The sequence below is a fragment of the Canis aureus genome, chromosome 2 (assembly GCF_053574225.1).
Source record: "Canis aureus isolate CA01 chromosome 2, VMU_Caureus_v.1.0, whole genome shotgun sequence".
Lineage (NCBI taxonomy): Eukaryota > Metazoa > Chordata > Mammalia > Carnivora > Canidae > Canis > Canis aureus.
Window position 1 is genome coordinate 61,513,939 of NC_135612.1, and position 20,819 is coordinate 61,534,757.

General features: G+C 60.1%; 1 protein-coding gene and 2 long non-coding RNA genes across 3 annotated transcripts; 1 reads left to right on the plus strand and 2 right to left on the minus strand.

The window, feature by feature from the left end:
• Positions 1–1,943: 1,943 nt before the first annotated feature.
• Positions 1,944–13,694, plus strand: LOC144299842 (uncharacterized). The gene is made up of 2 exons (XR_013366509.1): positions 1,944–2,054; positions 7,653–13,694. It is a non-coding gene; the product is annotated as an uncharacterized LOC144299842 (long non-coding RNA).
• On the minus strand, positions 3,234–5,257 carry ADRA2C (adrenoceptor alpha 2C). The gene has a single exon (XM_077875574.1). It carries the CDS (start codon positions 5,240–5,242, stop codon positions 3,803–3,805), a length of 1,440 nt encoding a protein of 479 aa, XP_077731700.1. The 5' UTR covers positions 5,243–5,257; the 3' UTR covers positions 3,234–3,802.
• On the minus strand, positions 6,127–9,941 carry LOC144299837 (uncharacterized). Its single transcript, XR_013366506.1, has 3 exons — positions 9,530–9,941; positions 6,828–7,707; positions 6,127–6,678 (listed from the first exon to the last, which is right to left on the minus strand). It is a non-coding gene; the product is annotated as an uncharacterized LOC144299837 (long non-coding RNA).
• Positions 13,695–20,819: the final 7,125 nt, after the last annotated feature.

The window sequence follows — 20,819 nt, forward strand, 5'->3', positions numbered from 1 at the left end:
ACCCTCAGCTCTGAGGATCCGGACTCCTATCGTGGGACTCGCTCCATCCCATCCCCGTGAGCCCCCCACCCACATCCACAGGGCACCCCTCAGGTGTCCCCTGGCAAGCAGGGAGGCTGCTCATCCCGGCCCACAGAGAGCCACAGGCTGACATGTAGCCAGATGCCCATGTGATCACACACGGAGCCGTGGGGCCTGTGGGCGCCCTGGCGGGGCCCAGAGCATCTTCAGCCCGTTTGCCTCCTGCCTCTCCCTCGCACGAGGGGGTCTGCGTGGGTGGGGGCGGCTGGCGGTGGTAGGAGCGCAGCATTCGGCTTGGCCACGGCTGCCCAACCAGACTCAAGACGGGCCCGCAGGCGCATGTGTTTTGATCCCAGGCTGCTCTGGAATATTTGAGTCCTGCCGACGGATGTGATATAAAAAACAGCCGGCTGCCAGCACAGCCAGGAAGGACCGTTTCCTCGCCAGCAAGTGCCACGGCAACGCGTTCTCTCCCACCCCTCAGCCCCCACCCCCGGAGCCGGGGGCAGAACACAAAGAGTGGAGTCGCTTTTCCAAAGTATTAATTCTGCCTGCTTCGAGTAATTTTTTTTTTAATTCCATACTGAGCTGTAATGGATTACTTGGATTATTCCTTTTTCCCCTTCTCTACAAGCTTAGCAATTGAATTAAAATTCAAGAATTAATTTAAACCAATGTATGTCTCTGTATGCTCGCTAGAACTGTATCTGCACCGGGCTGGGCCTGGGTAGAGTGTCCAGGCCAATGCCCCCCAGTCCCTGATCTTTTTGTGGATTTTTTTTTTTTTTTGTCTGCAATCTCCCAAGAGCCCAAGGGGAAGCATTGGGCAGAAAGGAGGCCGTGTTAAATGCTTCTCTGGTGGCAAGGCCCAGAAGAGAACAGCTGTGGTCACTGGACACCAGAGCCAGGTGCTCAGGGCATGGGCTCTGGAGCTGGACATTTGTGGGTTCCTGGGGTGTCCTGTCCCTCACACCTGTGGGGCCCAGGGCTCCTTAACCTCAGCCACGGAATGGGGTTGACAGTGAGCCTGGCACCCCGGTGTAGATGTGGAGATGCCCGGACGAGAGAGCCCTGTGTGAAGGGACAGGGCGCAGTGGGCTGACCTGCCGACGAGTGGCAGACAGGTGGCCAGAGGTCTGGGCCCCCACTCTGCACATTAGAGAAATCCCCCCGAAGACATCTTCCCGGCCCCACTGGGAGCAGCTGGCACTCGCGGGCACCCTCAGGGAGATGGCGACATCCCTGCTGCACCGCACGGAGGAAGACAGTGAGACTCGGAGCAAGCCAACTGGCCCGTGTCCCTGCGGCAGGGCAGGGTGAGAAGCCAGGTTCCGTCTCTGTTTATCCAGCTGAAAGGATGGCCTCTCCAGGCGGCAATCACCATCAAGTGGTGAACATCTGCTGGCTGAATGGGGCATGAAGCACCAGGCGCCGGCAGGCCCAGCGACAGCCTCCAAAGGTGCAATTCTCGCAATTAGGAGCAAACAGAGCAGGGTGTGCTGACATCCTTCCGTGGGCCGCGTTCCACGCCGCGTGCTCCTGTTGCAGGCTCAGGAGTGCGTCCCCCAGAAGCCCTGTGCGGGGGTGTCGATACCCCACCGCACGGAGGAGGCCCTGCAGCTCTGAGGGAATAATACCAGAGCCAGCCATGCCATCTCCAGGGGCAGGTCACCTCTCCAGGCCCGCCAACCTCCCACTCAGCTCACAGGTTGGGTCATGGATCGGCCAGCCCGGCAGGGCCTGAGCTTCCAACAACACACACCCCCCAACCACCACTTCACAGAAGGGGTGCTGAGGCCCAGGAAGGGCAGGGGTTTGTCCAAGCTAGCTCAGCAATGCTGCAACAGAGCCCGGCCTATGACATGGACAGCCTGTCAGGCCCCTGCCTGGTAGCAGGTCAGGGATGCCCCACTCAGCTTTGACCGGCCATTCCCACTGCCCCCTCCATCCTTCCATTGCTCTGGGTCTCAGCTCCCCACCCTGTCCCTGAGCCATGATTGAGGGTGGGCATGGTCCTGGAGAGCTCGTCCCAGGTAGGGTGTCCTGAGAAACCTAATTTGGGGTGATGGGATGGGGCAGCTGCAGAGGAGGGGTCTCCAAGGGACAGCCCCAACAAGTTAGGCCAGCTAAGCATCCCCCCGCCCCGACCCGGCTCCTGATTCAGGGGTCAGTGACTCTGGAATGAAGGCAGGACCCGGGGCTGAGGCATTCAGAGGACACACCCATGGCCACCCTAGGTCAAGGACAGGTGGATGGGGATCCAAGCAAGAGCTCAGCTGGGCGGAGGAGGGTACATATGGAAGGCCAAGGAGAACCAGAGAGGGAGCAACAGGAGGACAGCACGGCCACAGCAGGGATCTGCAGAAGGAGCCCCCATCAGCCAGGGGTTTCCAGACTCTGTGATAGGGACTGGAAGACTCTGGGGGGAGAACTGCTACACTTAATGCCAGCTTCTTCTAGCCACCCCTCCTCAGTGTGGAGTGAGTACAGACACCTGGGGGCAGGGGGAGCTGAGCAAGAAGGCAAGGCTTGGCTGCATGGGCAGTGGGGTTTCGGGAGGACAGGTGAGGCCCCAGCCCCGTCCCCAGCCAATGCAGGTGGTCCCATTGTTTTTGACCCTCAATATCCAAAAACAGCAAGAAATTGATAAAGGTCTCTGGTATAGAATAAGGATCTGGAAGCTTGTCTTGGCCTGGACCTCACTCCATCTGTGGATGGGGCCCCCTTGGAGGCAGCTCTCATTCATGGCAATTCCTCCAAAGTGGCAAACCCACAAAGTGTTCAGAGGTGGGGGACTGATCTGAAGTTACCCCGGAGGCAGGTGGAACTGGAGCCTCAGGTCCAAGGAGCCCTGCCTCCCTCCACGGGGGAGGGGCTCCCAGGCCAGGAACTGGATGTGGGGGTGGGGGGGAGCAGGGATAGGGATGAGGGAGGGAGGGCAGACCTCCAGGATCTAAACTGGGACCCAGTGTGGGGGGTGCTTGGTTTCTTTTCTCTCTCAGCCAATTACAGCACAGAGTTTTACCTTTAGTATCATTAAAAAAAAAAAAAAAAAGACACCCTCCTTCTCCTGCACGAGGGGATGTTGGAATCTGGAGACCCGGAGTGTCCCCCTTCCATCCCCAGGGGCAGGGTAGGCAGGGTGAGGTCTGGAAGGTACCCCCCTATCCTCCCACCATGCGGGCTTAAGGACTGACAGCTGCACCCAATACTTAGATTACAAAGGTTTATTTAGAAAATAGTTTGGTTGTTTTGGCTGTCATTTTTGGCAAACATGTAAATACTTTCAGTAACCAAAGATTGTCACTGCGTCTCTCCTCTTCCAAGACAGCCGCCCCCACTAGGTCCTGGGGAAGTCAGCCCTTGCTCAGAGGGGGGTAGGGTGGTGGTGGTGTGTGTTGGGGGGGGCTCCTTTCTCCCCAGTTTGGGAGATTGCACTCACTTCTGCTAAGACCCTGACCCCCCAGCCGCACCTCTGCAGGCTCCCCCAGAGCCTATCCAAGCTGAAGCCCGGAAGCAGCCCTTGGCTGAGACGGGAAGGCAGAGGGGTCGCCCCTCTCTCCTCCCGCTCCCCCGGGGGGTGCCCTGCTCATTCTCAGCCCACCCTCCTGCCCTGCCCGTGCGCTCCCCTGCGCCCTGGAGGCAGATCGATCCCGGGTCTCTGGGGCAGCTGCCCCGCCCCCGTTTTCCCCTGGGGGTGCGGGGTGGTGGAGCTTTCCCAGGCCCCAGCCGTCCACGGTCTCCGCGGGGCCGGGGGCGCCGCTGCCGCTGCCGCTGCCGCTCACTGCCTGAAGCCCCTTCTCCTCCGTCGGAAGAGGATGTGCTTAAAGGACCGCCGGAAGTCCTGGTTAAAGACGGTGTAGATGACCGGGTTGAGCGAGCTGTTGCAGTAGCCGATCCAGAAGAAAAACTTGAAGAGCGGGTCGGGCACCTGGCAGGCCTCGCGGCAGATCCCGTACAGGCTGTAGCTGAAGAAGAAGGGGAACCAGCAGAGCACGAACACGCCCATGACCACGGCCAGCACGAAGGTGAAGCGCTTCTCGCGCGCCTGGGCCACCTTGCGGCGGCACACGCTGCTGCGCGCCCGGCGCCGGCGCGACAGGAAGAACTCGACGGAGCGCGAGCTGGCGCGGGACAGGCGCCCGCCGGGGCCCGGGGACTTGGCGGCGGCCAGGGCGCCCGCGTCGGGGGGCCCGGGCCCCGGTCCCGGCCCCGGCCCCCGCCCCGGGCCGTCCCCGTCCGCGCCCGCCCCCGCGCCCCCCGCGCCCCCCGCGCGCCGCCGCCCGCCCCGCCGCAGCGCGCCCCGCCGCCGCCGCCGCTCGGCCGCCGCGCTGCTGTCCTCCGGGTCCACGTCGGCGCACGGGCGGCGCGGGGGCGCGCAGTGCCCGTTCTCGCCCAGGCCGGCCGCCGCGCCCAGCCCGTTCTCCGTGGTCGGGGACGCGCCGTCGGGGCCCGCGGGCGCGCGCTTCTCGCTGAGCGTGCGGGTGCGCAGCTTGGCCACGCGGTAGATGCGCGCGTAGACCAGGCCCATGATGAGGCAGGGCGCGAAGAAGGAGCCGATGCAGGAGGACAGGATGTACCACGTCTCGTCGTTGAGGCCGCACTGCGGGTAGGCGGCACTGTCGGGCTGGCGGTAGAGCGAGACGAGCGGCGGGAAGGAGATGACGGCCGAGATGAGCCACACGGCCACGATGGTCGCCTTGACGCGGCGCGGCGTGCGCTTCAGGTTGTACTCGACGGCCTGCGTCACCGACCAGTAGCGGTCCAGGCTGATGGCGCACAGGTGCACGATGGACGAGGTGCAGAAGAGCACGTCGAGCGCCAGGTACACGCCGCACCACACCTGCCCGAAGTACCAGTAGGCCATGAGCTCGTTGGCCAGCGAGAAGGGCATGACCAGCGTGGCCACCAGGATGTCAGCCGAGGCCAGGGACACCAGGAAGAGGTTCTGCGGGGCGCGCAGTGCGCGGCTGGTCAGCACGGCGATCACCACCAGCACGTTGCCCACCACGGTGAAGACGATGAGGAAGCCCACCACGGCCGCCAGCCCCGCCACGGCGCCCGCCGAGTACTGGCCCGGGGGCGGCCCCCAGGCGGCCCCCGGCGCGGCGCCCGAGGCGTTGGCGGCCCCGCCGCTGCCCCCCTCGCCGGCGCCGCTCGCGTTGGGGCCCGCCACCGCCGCCGCCGCCGCCAGCGCCGCCGCCAGCGCCGGGGACGCCATGGTCCTCCCGCGAGCTACGCGGTCCCGCCCGGAGCCGGGGCGCAGCCGCGGCAGCTCGGGCGCCCCCCAGCCCGGGTCGGCGCCCGCATCGCCGCCTGCTCCCGGGGCGCCCCGCAGCCGGCCCTCGGCCGTGGTGGCTCGGCGGGCGGGCGGCGCGCCGGAGAGCGTGGCTGCCGGGCTCCCCGCAGCTGCCGCGCGCGTAAGTGCAGAGCAGGAGGCTCCCGGAGCGAGCGGCGACGCGGCGGCGGGGGGGAGGGGGGCAGGTCCCGGGGTCCTCGCGCGGCCCCGCCCTCGGCCCGGCTCACGGGGAGCGCCCCGGCCGCGAGCCCGGGGTGATGCGGCGCCCGAGCGGGCGTGCCCGAGCGGCCCCGCGGCCCCGGCGCCCGACCGGGGCGCAGGCTGCAGGCGGCGGCGGCGGCGGCCCGGGCGCTCCGCCTCCCATCCGGCCGGCTAGGGCTGGGCGCACCGGGGCGCGGGCCGCCGCTCCTCCGGGCCCCAGCGCCCGCGCGCAGCCCCGGGCTCCAACTTTACTTTCCCGGGCAGGGCGCCGGCGCCGGCGCGCGTCCTTCTCCCGCTGCTCCGGGCGCGGGCGCCCCCCGCGGTCCGCGTTCGGCCGTGCGGGCTCCGCCTCGCCTGCCTCGCTCGTCTTAGCTGCGCTGCAGCCGCCGCCGCCGCCGCCGCCGCCGCCGCCTCCTCCTCCTTCGCCGCCGCCGCCGCCGCCGCCGCCGCCGTGCGCTCGGCGCGAGTGCAGCCGCCCGGCCTCGGCTTCCAACTTGGGTAGAGTTGCGCAGCGGGGCGGGCGCGCGGGGCGGGGCGCGGGCGGGCGGGGGCGGCCTGGCGGGCAGGCCAGCGCTGCCGGCCCGGGGGGAGCGGGCCCGGGAGCCGGAGCCCGCTGCCGCCTCGGCGAACCTGCCCGCGCGGCGCCGGGGAGGAGTCCAGGGCGGTGGCGCGAGGCGCGCGCGCACGGCGAGGGCGCCCCCTCCAGGGCCGACTGCGGTCTGCGGGACGGGGTTGAGTGCTGGATGGCCTGGGCGGTGAGTTCCAGAAACCTGCTCTTTCTAAGACAAGAGCCTCCTAGCCTCCCCCGGGCACACGCGCACGCACACGCGGGCGCGCACACTCGCGCGCAGCACCGGTCGGCTCGGGGTCCGCCGCCTGATTGGAGAGCCAACCGCTCGCTGCCTGGCGGAGGACGCGATGCTGCCTGGGTGCGCAGGGGTCCTGCGGAGTCCGGGTCGGGCTGCGATCCCTGGTGGTGGTTCCAGGGCAGAGCCACCTCCCTGCCCCTCGGCCTCAGCTCCCTTCTCTGCCCACTTCCAAGCGCTGCTGGAGCATGAATCATGACGGCGGTGCCAGTGGAAGCCCTGGGCAGGCTCCCAGGCTCTGCATCCATGTTGGCAATTATTGAAGTTTAATTCCCATGCTCCGTGCCCCTGCTTTTAAAGGGGGGGGGGATGTTCAAAATCACCGCCTCTGTCAAACACCCAGACTGAATTTCCCGGATGACGGGCGGGTTTGCGTGGGTGCCTTATTCCTGCGGGCTTAGGGGCAAGCCGTTGGAGTATCTCCCCCACCCCCGGCTTACCCCTGCCTTATGTCCCTCTGCATTCATTAAGCAAACGTGCACTGTCGCTCCGTCGTGTGCAGAACGCTGGTTCCCACCTCCAGGCAGCTCGAGGTCTGTGGGAGACAGACCCTGGGGAGGAGGCTGGAGTTCCCAGGCCTGACATTTCTTGCCAGGAGGAGGGGAGGGCCTTTCCTCCCCGCAGTCCAGAAAAGCACCCAGGCAGGCCAGCAGCTTTCCCTGTGTCCCCAGATGGAAGGGTAGGGGCCTGTGGCTGGGGGCCTGGGGATGGGGTGCCTCTGGGTTCTAGGAAGGTGTACAGGGGAGGATTAGAGCATCCCGGTAGCAAAGCCTGGAAATGTGTGTGGCTTTGGGGCTGCCTTTTGTCTTCTCTGAGCTCTGGAAAGGTTCAAAGGGTCTTATGTGGCACAGCACTGGTGTCATAGCAGAGATGCCCACTGGGAGCCCAGCATCCTCATCAGCCCCCTTACATGGAGGAGGAGGGGTCAGGCCAGGACCAGGCCAGCAATCAGCTTCTGGATGGTGACACTGCCCAAGAAGGGCCAAACCACCCTAGCCAGTCCTGGGCTTTTGTGCACTTTTTGGGAGCAAAGCCATAAGTGCATATGAGATGCATGTGGCCCAGAGAAGGTAGAAAGGCTCCATCCCTGGGAAAGGGTCCCCTAGTCCAGGAAGGAGGCCTGGATTGTGCTTGTATTCACATCCTCCGTGGTTGGCATACACCCACCCTGGTCCGTACTGGGCCTTTTGTCACCTGGGATGGTTGGTACCACACACTGTGATGCTGCAGTGGATGCTGTCAGTGCCCTGGACTTCATCCTTCAGGCTGGGAGTGGAGTTGTCAAGGAATGCTTCCTGGAGGAGGTGACCTCTGAGCTGCCTTTGGAGAATGGAGGCAAGTTATTAGGAAGTGAGAAGCCCCTATGGGTTGTTTCCCCTGGGGTAGGGGGATGGGCTTTGTCCTAGAGGCAGGGGGAGCCAGAGGAGGATCCAAAAAAAAGGAAGTGGCAGGGGTCAGATGTAGGTTTTAGGGAGCTCCCTCCCCCCAGCAGCTGGCCAGCCACGTGGGCCTCCTCCTGACAATGTGGATTCTCATCTTTGTGGGGGAGGGTGCCTGGGGTTGTTGGGACATCCAGGGTCCTGGCTGCACTGGACATCTCACATGTTCGTAATCAAGGATGGCCAGCACGAAGAATTTGGAGGAAGGACACAGTACCTGGGGCCCGAAGCAGACAGGACTTCCCACTGCCCAGGAAGTGGCTCGCCAGGCCAGGCTGGGACATCTGGAGTGCCTGGATGGCCCAGTGACTCAGGCCCCTGGGGATGCCTGGCTGGCCTTTTGACCTCAGGAGCGTTGGCACCGTCTCCCTGGCACAACCCAGGAAGAGGAAGGAGGCAGCACCTCTCCTGTGCATCAGGGCCCAGAGGGGGAGAGGAGGGCTGAGTCCTCTGAAGAGTCCTCGGGGCAGAGAAGGCCTTGGCTGGGCTCCGGGGCTGCGCTGTATGAACGCAGACCTGCCTGCGTGCAGGGAGGGAGGCCCCAGGGACTGCAGCTGTTCCAAAAGGAGCTAGAGAGGCCTCTTACCCCAGACATTGAAAATGAGGCTTGACAAACTGCTCCTGATTATCCTGTAACCAGCAAAACAGCATGTGCCTGAAGAGGCTGCCTGTCCCCGTGAGTTGCTGATGGCCCAGCCCAGGCTTGGCAGGACCCAGAGGGATGACAGGGAGGGTGTTCTAAGGCTTCAGGCTGCCCTGAAGGAGGGGGCAGGGGAAGGCGCTGGGGAGGGGCATGGGACATCTTACAAGGAAAGTCCTATAACAGCGAAGCCTCTTGGAGCTGCCAAGGCAGGGTGGCCCTTCCTCCCACCCATGATGAGTGAGTGGAGCCCAGAAGGAATGGTTGGTCCCCCCAGGGCCACACAGCCGTAGGACATTGGCTCCTGGCCCCCAATGCTGTGAGAAGGGAACTGGAAGCATGCCTACCAGGTGCACACCTGGGGGGCAGTGCTCTGTGTTCCACCAGTGGCCTGTCCTGGTGGAGGAGAGTGTGTCTCCGTGACCTGCTTCCCTGCATGCAGCTATGCATGCACACACACAGACGTGCACATGTATTCAGGTGCACATGCACACACATATCTGCATGCACTTGTTCATTTGCACAGACATACCCATGTGTACATGTACACACACATGCATGTACACACATTTTTGTGCACACATATGCTGGTGTAACCACATACATATGGACACACATCCATGCGTGCTGCATACATATGTGCATACACGCAGCCATGTAAATTATATAGGGCTTTCGTATGAATATCTATGTGCACATGTGATGTGCACACATGCATGCATGTGCTTCCATAGGCAGGCAGGCATGAACATACTTGTGTGTGTTCTTTCATACACTACACACACAGATATTCATGCACACACAGTTACTATCCACGTACATGTTCATAGACCCCGATCCTCACACCTGCATAAAATCATGTACACTTGTTATATGCATATAGGTGCATAAATTTATGTATGCCTCACATGTGCATATACGTGTATCCGTGCACATTGCTGCACATAGCCACTCATACGTGCATGCACTCACATGTATCAACACACGTGCAAGCGTGTGTGCTCACCCCCCACATAGGCATGCATGCACACACACACGCACAGGTGCCCAAGGCCTTACTCACCCTCCCAGGCCGTGGGGAGGATGTGTTCGGCCGCCCCATTGCCGGTAGCTCTTCCTAGTTTCCGGCTGGGCTCTGCTTCCTCAGCCTGCTCACCTCCGCCCAGCTCGTTCAGATGGCTCTTCAGCCCACTCCCTCCAGGCTGCAAGCCCATTCGTCACTGCCTGCCGCGGACTCTGGGCCTTGGCACATGCTGTTCTCCAGGCTGGCAGCCCTGGGCCTCGTCTATCCCCAGGGCTCTTCTCTTCCTTCAAAATGTGTTTACACGATTCCCCAGCAGACTTCCCTAATCTTCCAGGCTAGAGCAGAAGCCCCTTCCTTACTTAGCTGGTCGCCTGTGCGCCCGGCAGGGGCAGGCCGTCATCAGACCCTGTCCCTCTCGACTGGGGGTTCCTGAGAGCAGGCCATGTCTCACCCACTGCCTGTGCAGGGCCCCACTATGGCTCTTGTAGGGGCTCAATCAAAGCTGGTGGAGGAGTTGGGGGTAAAGGGTGAGTCAGGAATACAATGGAGGTCCCGATGTCCTCCGTGCTCCTTGGCCAGGCCGGACATCTAGAGTGTGCTCAGCGCAGGTGGTGCCCGGCAGAGCATAGGGATGCCTCACCCCGGAGCTGCCAGGCCCCTGAGCCACCGCCTGGTGGTTCCTCTCTACCTCCATTCTGTGGACGTTGCTGATGCTGGATGTGCACAGGAGCTCCTGCTCATCACTTGCTTGCTACCTGGCAGCCTCCTGGCCTCAGTCTTCCCATCTGTAAGGTGGGGATATTAGACTGGAGAGTTGTAAGGTCCGTGCCAGCTCTGACCCCACTTGGCTGTGAGCTCCTGGAAGTGGGTGTTGCATCTGGTCCTCTGCTGGGCGCCCGCAGCGGTGGGGAGGGGCAAGGGCCTGGAGGCAGGGAAACAAGGCTCCTTCCTCTTCTGTAGCAGGTGCAGTGAGAGGGAGACTGACCTGGCTTCCCAGGCTCCAGACCAAGAAGACCTGTTTCCTTCTTCCAGCCGAGCTGAGGATTTTCGCCCCCTGTGTTTATTTGAAATTTCATTTTTAAAGACAAGCAGGGAAAAATGAGGCTTGCCTCTCTGCCTGCCCCTCCCTGAAGAATTCCAGAAGCGCTTTGTCTTGTTAGACCTTAGACCATGGCCTGGATCTGCTGGCCCGGGGCCTGGCTCTCCATGCACTAACCCGCAGACCAAATCCATTGCAATATTGATCACATTGATGGATTTGGCACAGCTGAGTTCTCTCAGAGCTGGCACAAGTCCTTCTAGAGAAAGAACTGCTTCAGGGACCGGCTTTGATTTGCAATGAGGGTAAGAGATGAAAGCAGTGGGTCAGCGTGTTTTCTTCAGCACCAGCTGTGGACCGCACTCAGCCCAGGGCCTGCCGGAGGTCAAGCTCACTCCCGTCCCCTGCGCATCCTGGCTGCTGCACCGTCCTCTCGTGGCATCCTGCGTCTGGCCTGCCCCTCTGCCGTCTGCTTCCAGGCTTGACAGGGTCCTCCCTACCAGGCTTGCTGCTGCCCAGATGCCTGAGCCTGGCATTCAAGACCCTCCTAGGCCTGGCCTCTAGAGTCGGGCTGACCAGGTGTCCCCATGCAACCTTAGCAAGCTGCCTTTCCTTTCGCTCAGCCTGTAGATGGCAACAACAGAGTCACGTCCCCGAGGGCTGACGTCCCAGCTCTGGGGGACAGTGTCTGCGGGGCTTTTACTTCAGGGCCTGCTTGCTGCAGGGTCCCTTGCCGTGTCCACCATTCTTCTGCCTCGGTTGCTACTCCCTGGGCCTGGAGCACTTGCTCTCACCTCTGCTCATCACACACCTGAACAGGTGGAAGACATGGCTCCACCGGCCCCCGCCTGGGCTTCGGGAGCCGCCCCCCTCAGGGTTCCCTGGACCATGACCCTTGGCATCTCTGAATCTTAATGATCCAGAGTCCACCCTGGCCACCTCCTGCCCAGGCCCCCAGAGCCCCTGCCCGTTGGCAGCACTCATAGGAGCCACCATGAGGGAGCATGTCCCCCGGGCCAGGCCTGGCCTGAACAGTCCATGGGTAGTGGGACCATGTGTGATCGTCCCATTCTGCAGGAGAGAATAGTCAAGCCCAGAGGTCTTGCATGTGGGTCCAAGCCTGGGACAGGGTCCCTCCCCTCCATCCCACTGTTAGGCTGTTGGCCCCCACTTGCTTTTGCCTTGAGTCTGCCCCAATAACTGGCTTCCATAGTGGGTGGCCTCGGAAGGGGTCTCCTGGGAGTGACCACCAAGCCGAGGCCGGAAGGTGGAGAATTTGAGGCCTGGAGTGACCCTGTCCGCCAGTCTGCCCACCCACCAGAAGACCCTCCCCATTCCCGCTCTGGGGCAGATTTCAGGTGTGGCCCCTCATGTCACCCCCTGGAAATTCAGCATCTGTTCAGCAGGCATCTCCTGGGCACCTGCTTCATGCCAAGTGTGGCCAGTGCCTGTGGGCTACAGAGAGCAAGGTGCTACTCAGGCCCAGCATGGGGGACGAGGCACAGGCAGTAACCAGCTGGGAGGTGCCAGAAGATGGAGGGAGCAAGTAGTAGGGCCCAAGAGGGCTTTCTGGCCTGTCTGGGGGCTCGGGGAAGACTTTCTGGAAGAAGTAAGGGCTCCGCCCAGACTGGAGGATGAGGAGGTAGCAGTCTGTCCAAAATGAAGGCAGTGGAGTGTCTTCTGGGTGGGCATGCCATGTACCCAGCAGCTAGCACTCACTGCTTCCTGGGCCACTGAGGTTGGCAGGATTCTCAGATGACCCCCAATGACCCAAGCCCTGGAGTGATCCCCTGTTTTGATTGTGAATATGATAGAGTGTCACTGTCTTAGTTAGGCCCCTGATAAGATGACTCTGAATTAATTAAAGATTATCCTTGGTGGGCCTGACCTAATCAAGTGAACCCCTTGAAAGTATCAGAGAGGTTCTGCTGGCCTCCAAGATGAAGCAGTGTCATGAGAGGGGATACAAAGACAGGATCTAAGATGGCCTTTAGTTGCCAGGAGTAGTCCCTGACAAATAGCAACCAGAACACAAGGACCATGACCTCAGGGAACTGGGTTCCACTGACAACTGTGTGAGCCTGGAGGGGACCATGGGCCTCAGAAATCTCAGCCTCAGCCGATACCTTCATCTTGGCCTTTGGACACTGAGCAGGGGACCCAGTCAGCCTGCACCTGGACTCCTGGCCTATAGAAACTGTAAGGTAATAATAGATGTGTGTCATTTTAAGCTGGTCCATCTGTGTAATTTGTTATACAACCTTGATAACTAATATACCCATGCACCCAGTTCGTTTTGGTGGAGGAACAGCGATGTGTCTAGGAAAGGGGTACACCTTCCCGGCACTGAGGAAGAGTCCTGATGCCGCTGAGCCTATTACGATGGACCCATCTCCCTTTCCCAGTGGCTGGAGGAGAGGCCACACGGCCAGTCTCAGCCAGTACCACTTCCCTGATAATGAGCAAGAAATGTACACGAAGGCCAGCTGCCTCTCTTCTTGTTTGGTCACCCAAGTGCAGGGGTGCAAGGCTCACAGCGGGCAGCTCTTGGGACCTGAGGAGCTGGACATAGGGATGGTAACTGGAGGGGGAGGAGCCAGGGTCCTTCATGCTGTTACTCTGGAGCCTCCAAGTGAACCCACCCGAGATCCATCCTTGGTCAGGCTTCCTGCAGAGGGGATGCTAAGTGGCCTTGCTGTCTGAGCCCTTTGTGAGGAGGTTCTGTAGCTCGGGGCTGATTGCACCCTGATCGATTTGCTGTCCACAACCCCTGCTGCCTCCTCAGAATCACTGTGCCAGTCTGTGATAGACAAAATACACACACACCTGTGCCCTCACTGCCCCAACTGGGACATGTGACCTGAAGCACTAAAAAGATCCTTCGGGTAGGATTCAGCTGAGGACTGTGAGCTGGCATGTTATCCCTAAATGTAGTAACGAGGGTCCTGCTAAGTGAAGGACAGAGACAAGGTGGGTCACAGAGCAGTTGTGATATCAGAAGCGGGTGGGGGACTGGAGGAAGAGACCACAAGCCTCTAGATGCTGGAAAAGAACCAGGAAACGGGTTCTCCACTGGATCTTCCCTGAGGAACCAGTCCTGCCCACCCATTTTAAGCTTCTGGCCTGCAGAACTGCAAGATAATAAATGTGTGTTCTTGTAAGCTACTAAGTGTCTGATCATTTGTTCTAGCAAAGAGGAAATGAATACAGAGCCTGTAGGTGTTTGGGGGAATGAATGAATGAATGAATGAATGAATGAATGAATACCTCCACAAGATAGGCATTTTGATTCTTGCTTTATAGTTAAGACAGGCGAGGCCCAGACAGCCCCAAGGCTGACTTCTCAGCAAGCCAGGTTCTATCTGCTCCACTGTGCTGCCTCTAATTTGCTGAGCACCAAGTATGTGTGGGGCTCAGAGTGGGGAAGAGTGAGACAGATCGATCCATCACTGTAACCCAAGGTTCTGGGCCCCACCTGCTCTCCTGAGTGTGCAGGGAGCACCGTGCGTGGACATGGGGCATGTGCCCCCATGGATGTTGGCGCTCGCTAAGGGACCCCCCTCCATCGTGAAGCCCGTGTCCCTGCTCCCTGGATCACAGTGGCCCCACATAGAATTTGGGGAGCAAGTCTGCCAGAAATGGTTAATTACATGAAAGCAAAGTCATGCCCATGACCTATGACTGGGACCACAGCAGGCATATGCTACAGAGCTAGAGGGAGTCCAGAGATATTTTTAGTTTTGTTTGGCTTTTTTTTTTTTTTTCAGATTTTTCAGAAAATGCAGAAGAGCCCTTGATGTGTTTGGGGGAAAAAAAAGTGAAGAATGCTCCCATTCAGCTTGACCCTGTGAAGTTTCCCCTGTGAAGATTTCCTATGCGGAGCCCGATCCCCGAGTGTTTCTGGAAGGCAGGGAGGCAGGCCCAGCAGTGTGTGCCGCTGGCAGGAGTGTTGGAATGTTTATGTTGGAACCTGGACACTGTGAGCTTGGGCTCAGCAATATCTGCTATGTTTCATTCTTGAGTTTTGCCTTCCCAGAAAGGCTCTGATTTAAACCAGAAATTTGTCTCAGGAGGGAATGGGGCCAGCCTGAGATTTAGGACTGTGAGTCAGGGTACCGGGGCTGCTGCTGTAACAAAGCAGCCCAGAACATGGTGGCTAGAGGGGCTGGAGTGATGAACCCCCGAGGGTCGGCAGGACCAGCACGACTGCCTGACCGGCGGAGGGTGCTGGTGCCAGCAGGCAGCTCCCACCTCCAGCTTGGGGTTGGCTGGGCCAGAGGGGGCCATTGCCATGCACCCACGCTCAGCCCTCAGCCCTCAGCCCTCAGCCCTCAGCCCGCTGGGATGGGAGGACACACGGTCGTCCAAAGGCAGGGCATCCTCACCGGGAAGTTGCATACAGTCCACATGCTGACATCTCATTGGTCAGAATGTGGTCACATGGCCATACCTACTGCAAGGGAGGCCTGGGAAATGTAGTCTTCAACAGGGTGGCCATCTGCCAAGATAAATGCAGGGAGGGTCTCCAACCTGGGAACTGTTGACATTTGGGGCTGGGGACCTCTGTGTCATGGGTACCAGCCTGTGAATTGCAGCACGTTTAGCAGCATCCCTGGACTCTTTTGACTAATGCTAGGAGCAACTCCCCCCAACGCTGCCCACATCTTATCCCCAGTTGTGATGACCAAAAATGTCCTCAGAAATTGCCAGGTGTCCCCTGGAGGCATCACCACCCAGCCAAGAACATGGGGCCAGATGGAGGTCCCAAACTCTAGTGTCCACAGGGCAGGAGCGCTGGGGCTGGGCTGCAGTAAGCCCGTGGAGAATGCCCCATGAGGGGGGATAGCTAGCTCTCGCTCCACCCTGCAAGTTCTCAGGCTGGAGCAGGACAAAGATCTGGATTTTCAAGTGAAATACCATAATTGCTTATTGATAGCATCTAATTAAAACAGGAAAATAGCTGTGTGGTTGCTATGGGTTGAATTGTATTCCCCAAAAGCAGTCTATGTGCTAACCGGCCAGGGCCTGTGAGGGTGACCTTATTGGGCCCTGGCAGGTTTTCTTAGGCACACTGAGGTCATCCTGGACCAGCAGAGGGGGAGGACCCTAATTCAATACTGCTGGTACCTTATAAGAAGAGACGCGTGGAGAAGGACACATGAAGACAGAAGCTAACATGGGACTCTAATGCCTGTCTGAGCCTCTGGAACCCCCACCCCAGCTTGATGGCCCAAGCCTCACTGTACAAAGTGGAATGCAAAGCTGTCAGCACCTTCATCTGGGGCTCACTGGGACAGTGAGACGGGCCAGCTAGGCAGGCCCTGTCACCAACCTTCACAGTCTGAGCGTGGCGCAGCATGAGCAAGTCCCCTCCCACCTTGCCACAGCCTGACTGTGGCACTGCCGCCTCCCCCTAGACCTTCAGTCTCATCTAGCAAATGCAGAGAATCAAATTCACTTGGGACAGGTTGAGGCCTCCCTAAGTTTGTGCGGCTGAGGGAGGACACAGACCCGCCATCAATGTGTGTGCCTGCTGTTCGCCAGGTGACCTGCGGAGTACCTGTGGGGGCTGGGGCCTGGGGACCCATCAGCAAACAAGCGGATACCTAGGGCCTGAAACTACCCAGGATGCCAGGGCACCAGCCACCTCCAGAGACAGCAAGCCCTCCTCTGCTTTGCAGGGGGTTGGGTGGGGTTGAGAATAGGGTTGGGGTTAGGATTTGCTTGGGATGGAGGGTCAGTGTGAGTTAGAAATTAATTGGATTTTAGATGGGATTTGCATTGGGTTCAGTATATAAACAGAATTTGTGCTGGAGAGGGTTGTGGTAAATTTGGGTGTTAGAGTCAATATTTGAGAAATGGTTTGGATCAAGACTAGGTCTGGTGTCAGTTTGATATTAGGATTAGGGTCAGGATGTGGGTCAGGATTGGGGTGGGGAGGGGGTCAGGGTGGAGTCAGGATGGGGGTGGGGCAGGTTAAGGCACAGCTGGAATCTGACCCCGAGCCCCTTGCTGTGCTGACCACTCATGGTCACCAGGGTGTCTCCATGTCTCTCTTCATCCAGCACCTAAACCCCCAGCTCTCGCCTTAATCTGATGCTTAATAACCCTTGCCCTTTGCCACACCCTGACTGAGTGGCTTGGCTTGGACTGTCCCAGCTCTGGAAGTCCCCAGGAGGCAGGGTCCTCTAGGTGAGCTGGGATTGTAATAGCTGTAATAGCCGTAGCTATTGTCCTGGAGGAACACAGGGGCATAAAGGCACCTCCCTGGAGCCTGAACAAGAAGTCTGCCCTGTAGCATCAGTGCTGGGATTACACTCAGACTGTTTCAAAACCAAAGTACTTTTACTGCCACGTTGTCGGAGCTGCCCTGGGAAACCGTGTTCTACTGTCACAGAAGGTTTGTGTAAAAAGGAGGTGTTATGGTCCCAAGTCTCAGAAGGAGGAGACACGAGATGCCTCCTTGCAGATACAGTTTCAATCACAGCAGAAAAAGGCAGGACTCCCGGGAGGAAGCAAAGACCTCCTTTTCCTCACGGAGAAAGCTCACTTCCCGATTCCAGAACAGCCGAGAATAACAGGAAACCCCACGGGGGGGCCCTGGAGTCTGGCAGCCTTGCCCTTTGCTTCAGGACTTCTGTGGATTAGGGGCTGAGGCGCCAGGGCTGCTTAAGAGGGAAAGCAGGTGCATCTGGACCCTGCGGGCATCCTCACTGCGCGTGGCTGCAGAGTGAGCCCGTGTCCAGGAGGGGGCGACGTGACGCGGCCCCGCCCCTGCAGGCGGGCCCCGGGACTGGGGCGGGAGGGGTGCAGAACCACTCGGCCCCAGGCTGCAGACCTGGGCGTCACCTCCTCCCCCAGTGATGGCCCTGCCACCCTGCCACTCGGTCCCATCCTCGCCCTGCCTTGGCACGGTGGGAGCTGCCTGGAGCCAGACCAGGCTGGACCTGCCATCGACGTGTGTGCCTGCTGTTCGTCAGGTGAACCTCCAGCCTCTCTGAGGGCCCAGAGGGATGCTCCCTGCGGTGGCCAAGGCAAGAGGGAGCCCACGCCCCCACCCAGAGCTCACCTGGCTGTGTGGCTCGGCACCTGTAAGCCTGCTGGCTCCTGGCTTACGCATGCTCCCTTCCAGCCACCAAGCGTTCTGCTCATCCCCAATAACCCCTGTGCCTCCCCACTTGCATACCTCCTCAGGTGTGCACCCTTCCTGCTCTGCCCTCCACAGCTATCCTTCCTCCTCTTCCTCAGCTATCAAATTCAGCTCAGCTGCCTCTTCCAGGAAGCCCTCCTGGGGCTCCTAAGGACACCTGAAGGCGGCCAAGACCCCTTCACTCTCTCCTGGGTGCCTCTCCATGAGCTTAGGGATCCTCAGGGCAGAGACCAGGTGCTTCACCTGCAGCATCTCAGGCTCAGCAGTGAGTGGAGTCCTTCAGAAGGACCATTCGTGCATCAGTGAGTGAGTGACGAACGAGCCAGCAAGGAGCCCCAGGGGGAAGAACCCTACCTTCTGTGCACATTCCCAGACCCAGCGCTGCCCCAGCTGCCCCATCACTGGTCTCCCTATGGGCCCCCATCGTCCCCCACCCCTGCACACACAATCACCTCCTCCCATGACCCTGCAAGTGCACCATCTGCTTCCTGACCCTGCACTAGCTGAGGCGAGGGAAGCTCCTGGCAAATCTGAGGGACGGGATATGGCTACTGAAGGCACTTTCAGGCTTCCCAGCGACAGAGGGTCGGCTCTCACCCCCACCCTATCGGGCACCATACCTGCACCTGCACCTGTGTGCACCGGTGGCCTGGCTGAGCAAGCCCGCCGTAGGGCACCTTGAGGATTAGCTGAGACCAAGGCGGTGAACCCCACCTGACTGCCTACTCAGATTCTGAGGCTGTCCCGACAGCCCTTCATTGCTGCTTCAGTTTTGTTAGAAATTCTGCAGAGGAGCATTCCCCTCGGGGGCTGTGTGCGCACCGGGGCATCCTGGGTCCCAGCCCCATGCTGTCTAAGTGAAAACAGTACACGCACTGGAATCTAGGAAGAAGACCAGCACCCCGAGGGGCCAGCCTGTCGGGAGGGGTCAAGGATGGGCCTGCTCTCTCCTCACATCTGTGCTCCACCTTGGGGAGCATCCAGGTTTCCAGCCTAGCCCTTGCTGCCTGCCCAGCCAGCTGCCCCAGGCCTCACCTGCAGCTGGGCGGAGCTCCCCGGCCAGTGTGCCCCATATACTCCGGAGGTTCCCCAGAGAGCCTGAACCTCTCATTCCCCGAGGGGCAAACAGAGGCCCAGGTATCTCCAGGTTCAGCGCAGGCTCAGGTCAAGGGCCACAAGGTCTGTGGGCCACTCAGCACAGGTCTGCCTCCTTGGCCCCTGCCCTCCAGCTCCCTGGGGGCACACCATTCCCAGCACATCTCCGGTTGGATGCTGCCAAGGGCAAGTACTCGGGTGAGGTTTAGAGGTCAGAGGGGTGTGGCCCGCACCCGCTTCCTGAGCACAGGTGGGCAGACTCATGGGCTGTTCAGACCAGGTGTTCCCCCAGGCCCACCTTCCTGGCGATGCACCTGTGCTTTCCTGCAGCCTCCTCATCCTGACCAGTGGCCACAGGGGGCCTGGGTTCTGGACCCCACACTCCGAGCATGTGACAAACGGTGGGAAGGGCACGGTGGAAACCAGCCAGGGCAGATGGCGTCCAGCACCCGGCAGGTGCTAGGTCCCAGGGACTCGGGGCTGGGTTTGGGCTCAGCGCAGATGTCACCAAAGCCACATATGGGGGGAACCAATTTGTATTTGTGAGCTCCTACTCCAGCCCAGGACCCACAGGCCACCCTCTTTCTGCTGTTTCCAGGGAGAAGTCAGCAGGGACTGGCCCTGTGGGGTGGGGGTGCTCACATCAGCGCTGGGGTGCGTGCAGGCCTTGGAAAACCCAAGCCCTTGTCTAATTAAGCCATTAGGAGTGGGTATCCATGGAAACCACTGTACTCCCATACTCAACACAGATGAATATTTATTCAATTAGCAGGGCACAGGAGCTGGGGAACCTTTGCTTCCTGCTGGGACCATCATGTGGGCTTCTGGGGAAGTCATGTTTTGGGGAACCCCCTGAGGCCCAGACCTTTCAACTGCATGATCTCATTTTCACAGCCACCCCTCAAGATGGTCCCTGTCACCGCCTCTGTATGGAAGAAACTGCGGCACAAAACAATGCAGCCACCCAATCAGAGCCAGAGGCGGGACAGGAACCCCAAGGGTCAGGCTGGACCTGCCGGCTCTTTCTACAACCCAAGCCCCGAGGGAGGCAGGCAAATAGCCTTCTACATCCCGGCTGCCCAGGCAATTATGGCCGTGGCCCCGGCTCTGGGTGGTGTAGCCTCCATGTGACCTTGAGCAGCCACTTGAACTCCCCGTGCCCTTGTGGGTCGTCTGTGCCTGCGTTTGGTCATGGTACCGCAGTCCATTCTGGCTGCAGACACTTGGCACTCACAGTTCTGGAGAATTGGGGTCCAACATCAAGGTGTCCTCATGCTGAGGTCAGGTTCTGGTGAGGACCCTCTTCCTGGTACTAGCATCTTCTCCCTGAGTCCTCACAAGATGGAAGGTCTGGGGGGCTCTCTGCGGACTCTATTATAAGGCACTGGCCCATCCAGAAGCTCCACCCTCATGACCCAAGCACCTCCTAAAGGGCCACCTCCTAACACCGTCGCACTGGGAACCAGGATTTCAACATGTGAATTTAGGGGTACAGAAACCTTCAAACCATGGCGGTCCCTCCTCAGGCTGCTGGAAGCAGCCACAGGACTGGAGCATGTCCGGCATCTGGCACAGAGCCTGACACACAGAAGGAGCCCCGCCAGGCTGTGGGCCCACCATCAGTGCCAGGAAACTGGGACTCCTGGTGGCACATGGTGGCAAGGAGCACACATCACACATCTGTCTGGAGGCTTTGTAATGCCACCTTCCTTTGCGCTTCTGCATTTGTTGCTGTGTATGGACAGGTGTGGCCTGCAGGACCCCTGCCTGGTGTCCAGGCGATGGTCAGGGGCTGGGACCCAGTATCCAAAGCTCCAGTGGAAACCCCATCTGTCACCAGCAGCGTGCCCAGGGCCCACTGCAGGCCCAGAGCTGTGGTGTGGCTGGGTTCGCAGAGACTTCACTGCTCCCCAGGTGCTGTTCAGATGCTGCCTGTCAGGTAGCTCCCCCACCCCCAACCCCGATGGGGTCAGAGTGTGTGTGTGTGTGTGTGTGTGTGTGTGTGTGTGTGCATGGGCACGTGCTTGCGTGCGCACGTGCATGTC

Coding starts and splice junctions, on each gene's coding strand:
- ADRA2C (XM_077875574.1), bottom strand. CDS start 5,242: ATGGCGTCCCCGGCGCTGGCGGCGGCGCTGGCGGCGGCGGCGGCGGTG.